Source organism: Galeopterus variegatus, unplaced genomic scaffold (genome assembly GCF_000696425.1).
Source record: "Galeopterus variegatus unplaced genomic scaffold, G_variegatus-3.0.2 Scaffold2616, whole genome shotgun sequence".
NCBI classification, from domain to species: domain Eukaryota; kingdom Metazoa; phylum Chordata; class Mammalia; order Dermoptera; family Cynocephalidae; genus Galeopterus; species Galeopterus variegatus.
The window spans coordinates 183,175-194,128 of NW_007728727.1; the positions used below are offsets into that span (position 1 = coordinate 183,175).

General features: G+C 43.0%; 1 protein-coding gene across 1 annotated transcript in view; it reads right to left on the reverse strand.

Moving 5' to 3' along the window:
- TCTN1 (tectonic family member 1) overlaps positions 1-10,954 on the reverse strand; it is a 32,590-nt gene that overhangs the window by 19,600 nt on the left and 2,036 nt on the right. The window contains exons 2-3 of the mRNA XM_008582447.1: positions 8,920-9,040; positions 1,109-1,239 (exon numbers count right to left, since the gene is read on the reverse strand). Coding sequence (XP_008580669.1) covers positions 1,109-1,239; positions 8,920-9,040 — 252 coding nt within the window. The remainder of the gene's footprint in view (positions 1-1,108; positions 1,240-8,919; positions 9,041-10,954) is intronic.

The window sequence follows — 10,954 nt, forward strand, 5'->3', positions numbered from 1 at the left end:
AGTGAGCGGGAACCGGTCTGTATGTGGGATCCGAACCCTCAGCGGGAGCGCTACCGCACTCACAAGCGGCGCACTGTAGCAGTGCGCCACCAGGCCGGCCCCAAAATGTTTTTTTTTCCATATTCACTTCTCCCAGGATTTCTTGAATCCCACAGACTGATGAGTCTGCTGCATCAACCTGTAAAGGGAAGCTCTCTACAGATAGCTATAGGAATGAAAGAATCCTATTTCTACTCTCACAAAGCCCCTCTAAAGCCCTGGAGAAAAATGTGCTGTGTGCAGAGAGAAAGAGGAAGGGAGCAGATTGATAGGTTCACTGGGCTGGTGTAACAACAGAGAACATGACTGTCACTGGTCAGTCCTTACTTCAGATTACAAAACACAAAGCATTCACCTAAGTTTTCAATCACAAGGGGACAAAGCCAAAATATATAAAGACATTCTCAAAAGATGATGAAGTTTAACTGATAAATAAAACCATATAAAGTCTCTGATCTTCAATATCTTGGTAACATTTTACACTTAATGTACTTTGGATATAGACACTTATTTCAGCTAAATGTTCAGATAAAAATAAAGATCCTGTTTTCATGCAAATATTCTTAGTAAAAATAAAAGAGAAAAAGGAAATAGAAACCACAGGTAATGTTCAAAGCTGAACCTGATTTTCAACCATTAAGCCGGGAGGAAAAAAAGTAAAAAGAAAACAAAAAAAAAAATGTGTATTAATCTAGATTACGATATATGTCTACATATTATAAACACCTTCGAAATTAAGTATAAAATTTCAAAAGACAACTACACAAGCAAACTACCCTTTCATGTTCATGTCCTTAGATCAATTAAATTACTTGCGGGGCCTGGCTGGTTAGCTCACTTGGTTAGAGTGTGGTGCTAATAACACCAAGGTCCAGGGTTCGATCCCTGTACTGGCCAGCCACCAAAAAAAAAAAAAAGTTTACTTGCAGTTAGCTGTGAAATGGCCTCAGAAGATATACATTTACATATAGACAAAACATAGAAAAGGCATGAGGCATTTTTCCATAAAATAACTTTAAAATAAAAATTTTCCAGAGTTTCACAAAATACTACAATGTCAAATACTTACAGTTTGTAATATGAATGCAGAAAATAGACGGATTAATCTGGTCAACAACTTTAAACACCCTTTGAGGTGGGTTTGCTGAAAAATTCAACGAATAGATGGCTGCTTTTTGACTACAAAACTGGCTATCACCCCTGAAAATTAAAAATATATATAATAATAATACAAAGTTTTAAGGCATAAGCATAAACTTAGAAAAATTATTTAAAAACTGTCATATGCTTATAGTATACTATGATAAAAGCCACATGGAGAATATTTATGAAAGCATGATGTTAGAACTGAATCCATTTTTATTTAGTCTTTTCAATGTTTAAATGTTTGGCATTTGACAATTTTTTCTCTAACAGGTACAAAATTAAGACAAGTAGAATAACATTTAAGCAAATCTTGTCAAGTATAGAATATAGACCAGGGTATAATTTTGATGTAAATGAACCTTATAAACTCTGATAGCATCAATTACAAAAAAAGCTTATAGAACTTCAGATTATTTATAAGTACCCAGAATATATGCAAAATTCTCTGTCTTGAGAATAAAGATTTCTTCACAGGATTGTGAGAATGAGAAAATGTGAAATCATCTGGAAGGTTTAGGGCTTAGAAGTTATGGTACAGTCATCTTCGACCAAACCCAGGCTTTACATAAATATGGTATGGAGATAGAGTTGTAACAAAAATGGGATCATATTCTACATACCGCTTTAAGACTTTTCTCACTTAATATATAATGTCTAATACTTCCATGTCATCAAATATGCTTTTGCAATATTCTACTAAACAGCTTCATCATATGCCAGCTTATTTATACATCCCAATTTGTTTAGCCAATCCTCTACAACTAGATTGTTTCTAATTTTTCCCAATTATATATAATGTCATAATGACATCCTTGTACCTACATCTTTATGAATGTCTCCAGTTATTTCCTACAATACATGCCCTGAAGTGGAATTGCTAACTCAAAAGGCAGGTACATTATTTAAGGCTTCCAAGACATATTGCCAGATTGCCCTCCAGAAATATACAGTATACATCCTTACTAACATGTAGTAAGAATGCCTATTTCCCTATACTCTTGCCAAGATTGGATATTATCATTCGGTTTTTACTGGGCCTTAAAGGATGAGTAGGAATCAGGCAGACAGAAGAAATGAGAAGCTAATCCAAGTACAAGAATGGCACTGACCAAGGATGGATAATGAATTACTGATTGTCTTTGGGAAATTCTGAGTGCCAATGCTGGGCTGGAATAGAGGATTTGAGATGCAGTTAGTAGAAAATAGAATCTGGAAAAAGTTGTGGATTGATGTGAAACCAGGCTAAGGAGTCTACAGGTAAGAGAGCTTCTGAAGGCTTTAGCCGGTGAGTGACTGGATGAGGTATAGGTGTATAAAGTGGAAGGGAGTAGGAATGGACAAACATGAGGGCCATGATGAAAGAAGACTTGATAGAATGGGGCGTCTTACTTCCCTCCAGTCAGCCAGCTCTCCAGTCCTATGCAGTGTACTGGTATCAGATCTGGTACTTCTCTCTAGTACCATTGTCACACCCTTCAGGGAGAGAAGGGTACCCGTTAACCTTCATCTGCAATAGCTGCTTGCTTGGTTCTCTGCCACCAGACTTGGCTGCTGTGATCCATTGTGCATGCTGCTACAAAATTACATAAAATAGGAATCTGATCCGCTCACTCCTCAGCCCCCTGCAGACTTCAGGACAAAATCTAAACCCTCAGCATACACACAAGGCCCCTCAGGACATGACTCCTACTTTCTTCTCCACTCTTCTCTCATCCCACCCCTCTCTAGCCACACAGAGTTACTTGCAGTTAAGCAAACAGGCCATACACCTTCATCCCCCAAGACTCTGCCCCTGCAGCTCCTTTAGCCTGGAATGCACTTGCCCCGATTCCACGCTAGCCAGCTTCTACTTGCCTTTCAGGACACAGCTCAGCTCAGATCAGATCATATTTTCTAGAAAACCTTCCATAGCCTGGCTGTCTGAGTTAGATGCCACTCATCTGAGCTCTCCCAGTGTTTGGTGCAGAAACCGCCACCCACTCATCTGTCTCCCTCACTCAACAGTTAACCCTTTGAAGGCAGGATCATGTCTACCTTGTCTTTATGTCCCTGGTGATGGCATACAGGAGGTGCTCAAGAAAGGCACTGTAAGGAGTGAAAGACTGCTTAGAGAAGGTAAGGAAGAGGCAGGAGTCAGGGGAGCCTCAAGGTTTCTTGCCTGGTGTCTGCCTGAAAGATTGACGGCAGAGCAAGTCAAAAAGGGATAATCGAAGATCAGTTACAGGTGGAGGGGAGAAATTCATTAATCCATTCAACTCATTTTTAATGAGGGCCAACTATGTGGCAGGAGCTCTGCTAAACACCAGTGGTATACAAAAGATATTCTTCTTGAGCTCATGAAGCTTCCAAGGGAAAACAGACATTAATCCAATAAACTTATAAATTTATAAGTGACAGTATTTGTTGACAGTTTCACAAATGTAAGCAAATCTTTTATGAATTAGAATATACTTAAGAATGCTCAATTAGGGCCGAGCCCATGGTGCACTCGGGAGAGTGCGGCGCTGGGAGCACAGCAGCGCTCCCGCCGCGGGTTCGGATCCTATATAGGGATGACCAGTGCGCTCACCGCGCTCACTGGCTGAGCGCGGTGCGGCCGGGCTCAAAAGAAAAGGACAAAAAAAAAAAATGCTCAATTAATTAGGATTATGACTTTTGATTTGGTTATTTCCCTACTTCCAATTTAGGAGAAAGTCACAAGCAAAATAACTCAAAAAATGTGAGGGCCTTTCCTGAGAGCACTATAGATTCAGCCCTGACTTCTAAACTAGGGGTCTGCAAACCACACCTGTTTTTGTAAATAAAGTGTTATTGGAACATAGTTATGGACATTCATTTATATATTCTATTTGGATCCCTTTACCGGCCAGCTGCCCAAAAAATAAAAATAAATAAAAAACATACTCATTTACATATTATGTAGATGCTTTTGCTCAACAATGGTAGAGTTGAGAAGTTGCAACACAGTTCCATATGGCCTGTGAAACTTAAAATAGTACTTACTATCTGACCTTTTACAGACAATGCTTGCTGCTGACCCCTGTTCTAAATAGTCTGTGTATAAAATTACCATATTGGCTAATCAGAAAAATAACATTCTAAAAAACGGTCCCAAGTTGGAGCAGAAATCTCACTCTCAGGCTCCTGTACTCACTAAGTCAAGAAAGCACAATAATTTTCAAAGACCATGCCATACTATAATCCAGGTAGCCAGAACATAAATCTAACACCCCATTCTCCAAGCATTTTCACAATACTAGAAATAAATTGAATTTCTCATTGGTCAGTAAAATAGTTTTTCACAGGAAAAATCCGTTTTACTTCCAAAAAAGATTCAGCCTATCAAGTATCAATTACTAAAACTTGCTATAAGGCTAAATCTAAATTAGCAATCTCTGAATAAGGAATTGGTTCCATCCTTGTTGGAAAAGTGAAAGAAAATGGTCAGGGCCCCTCAGATGTTCAGAATCTTGTCAAGCGTTTGATGTAAATATGCATGTGTGCCCAGGTGTTCCTTGGTTATTATCTAATATAATTGTGCATGTGCACCCAGTTGTCCTGGGTCACGGACTTAAGTATAAAGGATGAGTGGCTCTGCTCCATGGGGCCCCCTTACCCCTGGGATGCCACTACTGCTGCTAGAAGCTGTTGCCGCCAGCATCCCAGGGACCCTCCAAGAGGCCGCCACCGCTGCTGCTGGAGGCTGCTGTTAGCTGCTGCTGACTGAGCTCGTGTCATCTGCTGACAGCTCCCAGGATCTTTCCCAATTACCGAGCGTAGACCTGCGTGTGAGGCGTCTGGGGACCCAATCTGTACAATGGGTTTGAAGGGTCTGAGCCCTAGCTCTGACAATATCAATGGAAACTTAGTATAACTAAAATAATGAAATATTTTGGCTTTAGTTATGATTTGCCTTACTCCACAACTGGCCAAGTCGTGTGCTTTACAATTGGCTACATCGGCAGGATTCCAGCATTAGTTGTAGCTTTACAATCCTGAATAAATAAGCCTTTTCTAAGTGCTGCTATCTTTTCAAAAAGCTTTGAAATCTGACTTATGAGAACAGGTCATTCAGAAAAGGTTATTTCTTTACCTTGTATTTGACTGGGAATGTCATTTTTCCATTGTCCTATACAGTGTGAACTGTGAGAACTCTTGGTAGATTTACATGTCAGAAAAGCATAAGCAAAGCTTTCCTGACTATTTTGTTAGAACTACTATGTCCACAATAAAAGCTGTAAATTAAATTTCACTTTTCATCACCCGAGGCTATCCATGAGACATGATCACTGATAGAAAAAATGTGGCACAATACCTGTTTACAACTCAAACTGAAATGTAACTAAAGTCTCCAAACAGAGATTTCATTATACTGTACTCTTTAAAAGAAACACATTCTCTTTTCTTTTGTCTGCACCATCACCTAACTGGATGCAAATAATGGATAGCTAATCTATTTACATGTTGGTTTGGACAGTATGGCTTTTTTTTTTGGGGGGGGGGGGTATTGCTAAGGCTAGGGCCTACAAACCCGTTGTACAAACTGGGTCACAAACCCCCTCACCTGCAGGTCCACAAACTAAGTAATAAAAAAAGATCCTAGGAGCCATGGGTAAAAATTAATAGGCTTTATTCAGATGCAAGCTCAGGTAGCTAGCAGCAGCTCCCCTAGTGGTCTCCCGGGGTGTCCTGAGGGCCCTGGCAGCAACAGCCTCCAGCAGCAGTAGCAGCCTCCCCATGAATACCACCACCAGGGCATCTGTGGGGGGCGCCGTGGAACAGAGCCACTCATCCTTTTACTCAAGTCTGATAGCCCAGGACACCTGGGTGCCCACACACAATTATGCTAAACAATAACCAAGGTACACCTTGGGCACACGTGCATATTTACAAATACTTGGCAAGATTCTGAACATCTGAGAGTCCGTGACCATTTTCCTATATTTTCCCTTCAAGCCACCCCTTCGGGGTCCCTCACCACACAATCTACACATTCAGAATCTTCCGCAATGTTCCCTTAGTGAGGATAGCTGACCCTTGTATCCATATAACACATTCCATCCCAACAGTCCCAAGTCTTTAGCTTGTTCCAGCACCAACTCAAAATTCCAAAGTTTCATCTGAGACTAAAGGCAAAGCTCCTTTCAGCTGTGTACCTGTAAAAATCAAAAGCAGGGCCAGCCCCGTGGCTCAGTCGGGGGAGTGTGGCACTGGGAGCGCCCAGACCGCGGGTTCGGATCCTATATAGGGATGGCCGGTGCGCTCGCTGGTTGAGTGTGGTGCAGACAACACCGTGCTGAGGGTTGCTATCACCTTACCAGTCAAAAGAAAAGGGGGAGGGGGAGTGTGGTGCTGATAAAAATCAAAAACAAATTTATCTACTTCCAAGATATAGTGGGACAGACATTGGGTACACATTCCCATTCCAGAAGGGAGGAATAGACCAGAAAGGAGAAAAAACAGACCCCAAACAAATCCAAAACCCAAGGAGAGCAAACACTAAGCACAGTGGGGCATCTGGGCCCCCAAAACATTGGGCAGCCTCACTCCTACAACTCTGCCAGGTACAGCCCATTGAGCTGCCATAGTGCCTGCAGCTTTTCCAGGCCAGTGCTGCACGTTGCCAGCAGCCCCACTGTCCTGGCTCCACTAGACATTTGAGTTCTGGGCTCCCGGCAGCAGCCCCACTGTCCTGGCTCCACTAGACATTTCCCCAGTAGATGACCTCTGCAGTGGCTCCACTCCTGCAGCAGGTCTCTGCCTGGATCCCCAGGCTTTTCCAGACATCTTCTGAACTCTGAGTGGAGGCTGCAACAACTCCACTGCTCTCTCATATTCTGCTGGCCTACAAACTTAACACAACATGAACGCCACCAAGGTTTCCGGCTTGTGCTCACCAGAGCTGCTGAACGAACCACACTTGGGGCCGCCCAAAGCAGGACTGCTTCAGCCAGAGCGGCTGGGATGCAGAGAGCATTTTCCCGAGGGCAGCAGTGCCCCAGGTCTGACCTCTGGAGAAAAACTCAGTTCTGCTCGGCCTCTGGGTCTGTGATGGGAGGGTGCTCTTCCAAACTTCTGAAAAGCCCTCAGGGCCTTTCTCCCCTTGTCTTGGCTGTTAGCATATAGCTGCCCCAACCCCAGCTCCCAAATTACTTGAACCAGCTCAGCATAAGTTTACCATTTACTCAGTCTTGGGCAGTTCAACCTTCACATCCTCCCACCCAGTTCAAACAACTGCATTTGCCCATTTCATCAAGGAGTGGCTGCCCCGCCCCTGTGCATATCCACAGCTGTTCTGCAAGGGCTGCCACAGCAGAGGCTAACTTTTCCACCTTTTCACCAGGTGAAAACATACTTGAACTTCTGCAGGAGCACCCGTCCTTGGGTCATCTGCCCATCTGCATGAGGCACTCTTTTCTCGGGTTTATGCAGCACCCTACGAGCCTTCTCAGGTTTAAGTGGCACCCATAGAGCCATCTGCATATCAGATAAATGTGACATTAGTTTACTGCATCATCTCCAGAGCACATTACACCATCCACCCTAGGTCCCATAACTGCAGCAGCCAGGGGCTTTCCCTCTTTTTGCCACTTTACTGTTTCCCCAAGCCAACCAAATCGACCTGGGTATATGGGACATAGGTAGAGAATTGGGTCAACTGTGGGTTGCCTAGCGGTCCATCCAGTCCCATAAGCTGCTTGTGCTTCACTTTCTGATGAGCAACAGGTCGTTCCAGGAGATGCACAGTCTCCCCCAACTCACCATTGTCCCCAGCGTCAGAAACAGGAGTGACCTGTTGCAGTACTTCAGCTTCCAGGGCATGTACTCGCGTTTCCATCCTGTCTGCTTTCTGCTGCAACTCTCAAAACTGTGCCACTTCATGGGGTTTCTGGTCCATGTTGGCTCACAGTACAGCAAGCAACAGCCAGACCCCTGTCAACAGGAAAGTGGCCACCGGGCACCACATACTCAAGGGTAGCCAAATTTCCTCCTCATCCCAAGGGGCTTTCTGTTTCTTTACCTGCTTGGCAACTTACCCATGATGCCAATTGCTGGGCTCTTTTACCTGCCTGGAATCCTGACGACAACTATGCCACTTGTAGGGTTACAGCAGTAGCTACGCTAATAGTCTGGCTAAGGCACTTGTTGGAATCCTGCTAACGTAGCCAACTGTACTGTCAGGCTAGGGCTCACACCCTTCAAACCCATTGTACAGACTGGGTCATAGACCCCTCACATGCCAGGCTTGGTCACCAGACCCCTCACATGCAGGTCTACAAGCTAGGTAATTGGGAGAGATCCTGGGAGCCGCTGGCAGATGACATGAGTTCAGTCCTCAGCAACAGCAGCAGCCTTCAGCAGATCCAGCAGCAGTGGCAGCCTCTCCATGACCCCTGCCCAGGGCATCCCAGGCGTGGGGGGCACTGGGGATCAGAGCCACTCATCCTTTATACTTAAGTCTGAAAACCAAGGACACCTGGGTGCACATGCACAATTAGACAACAACCAAGGAACACCTAGGCACACGTGCATATTTTTACATCATTTGCTTGGCAAGATTCCAAACATCTGAGGGGCCCTGGTATGGGGATCTGAACTCTAGTATGGCTTCTAAATGATGCAAAATACAAGAAATCAGGTTTGAGTTTCTCCGCCTGGGGGAGTTTTCACTTTCTGTCCCCAAATTTTATTATCCTGGTCAAGTTTTATCAAAACTGCTTGTGTCAAACTTACGTGACAACTGGAACTGAGCAGGTAGCAAAAACACTGAAATCTATGGAGCTGCAGTCGGGATCACAACAGCAGTTGACATCACACTGTGCTGGGGACAAGTCACAGACACACAAAGCAGCAACTGCAGAAATAAGAGAGGTAGGAACCATGACATCACAATCAGCAGGTAGTGACTGCCCTCTACCACCACGATGTACCATAAATCAATTTCATACAAAAGGTCCATTTAATTTTTCCAATTGCACTTATGGGGAAATTTGTGAAGTGAAAATTAGCCAGTTTGAGCACTCCACAATCAGAGGTTTTCCCCAAAGTGGCTAATCATCTGACTCACTTGGAAAGTTCTGTCTGCTTTGCCTACAAAGACTCTGATTTGGTAAGGTGACTATGAAACCCAGACACCTGTAGTTTCCAAAAACTTTCCAGGTGATGCTGATAATACAATTTAAGAACCAGCCCACCTAAATCACCCTAAGAATCACCAGTTTAAAATCACAGATTCTGTATCAGACAGTGGCCACACACACAAAAAAATCACAGATTCTGAAGCTCCTTCTCTGAAGATTATCATTCAGAGGAAGGGCCCCCTAAACACCTACAGGAAACAGGGTTTTCAATCCTGTCCTTCTCATTCATAACCCGCAGCTTCGAAGCTGAATTCACATTCATAGGCTCTTGGCCAACAATCAAACTGGCTTAGAAAATCTTTGTTAATTTAGACAATAAAGCATGGGGGAGGGATAGGTATTTCCCCACTTAGCAACTTTTAATTATTAAGAATAATAACTATCTGGATTTTTAATTCCTATTTTATCCTGTCAAAGGAAAAAAAAGAAAACTCCTTTTAAAGAAATAACACAGGGCTGGCCAGTTAGCTCAGATGGTTAGAGGCTGGGGCTGATAACAGATCCAAGGTTTGATCCCTATACCAGCCAACAACAACAAAAAAATTTAAAAACATGAGAATGATAAACACGGAATCCATGGTAATGATTATTGCTGTGAGAGAGGAAATAAGATCAGGATTTCAATCTTATCTGTAAAATTTCTTTTTTCAAAAAAAGGAACTCAAGCAAATGCTGGTAGAGGGTCCATACAACATTCTTATTTGTATGTATGAATTATTTCACAATAAAAATGAGCTTTAGAAAAATGTAGCGCCCCAAAAAGGTATAACATACTCTGGGAAAAAGTGTGTGAGGGGAAGGGGAAGGTTTTGTCAATAGATAATGCACACAGAAGTTTTCCCCCTTAAGCTTATATGCTTCCCTCTAACCAAGGACTCCTCTATGTGCTTAGTGAAATCACGATGCAAGTAATGCATGCAAATGTAAAAAATAAAGAGTATTTAGGTTCCCTGCCTTATGTGTTTAAAATTACAATCTTGATTTGTTTTCAAAATTTAAAACCCTTGTAGGTAGATGTAAGACAACTAAGGATAAAGCAATAGGGTTTAATAACTCCACTTGGGGAAAGATGGTCTCTATCCAGGATGTGAGTGCACTTAATCACCCAACAAGTATCTGTCGAGCACTCGCCAGGTCTAAACAGCACTCATCTGCCCTTCTATGCCTCCTCTTATCATCTGCAGGCCTGGCTCCTAGATCAGGGTACTAAGGAACGGAGCTCAGATCCAAGATGAACAGTTATCACTCTTCTCTTCCACCAACACCACCTGCAAGCCATTCTCCAAATTTCTGTCCAGTTCTCCACTAGGAGTCAGCCTACTGCTCCAGCACTTACCAACTGTGTGACCTATAATTGGGTAAGTAATTCACCTACCTGAAAAATCGGGGATAACATCCGAGGGTTCTTGTGAGGATTAAATAACATATATCACAGGTGAAATGCTTAGCACAGTGCCTGCCACACATTAAGCAGTTAATGAATAAGTTATTATTACTGTCGCAGGTCTAAAGAGGAGTCCTTCAAAAGATGAAAAAAGCACAAATTCATCCCCCATACTGGAAAAACAGCCCTGAACACGGGCCTTAATAATGATAGTTCAAGCATAGATTCATTTTGGGGAGAAAAT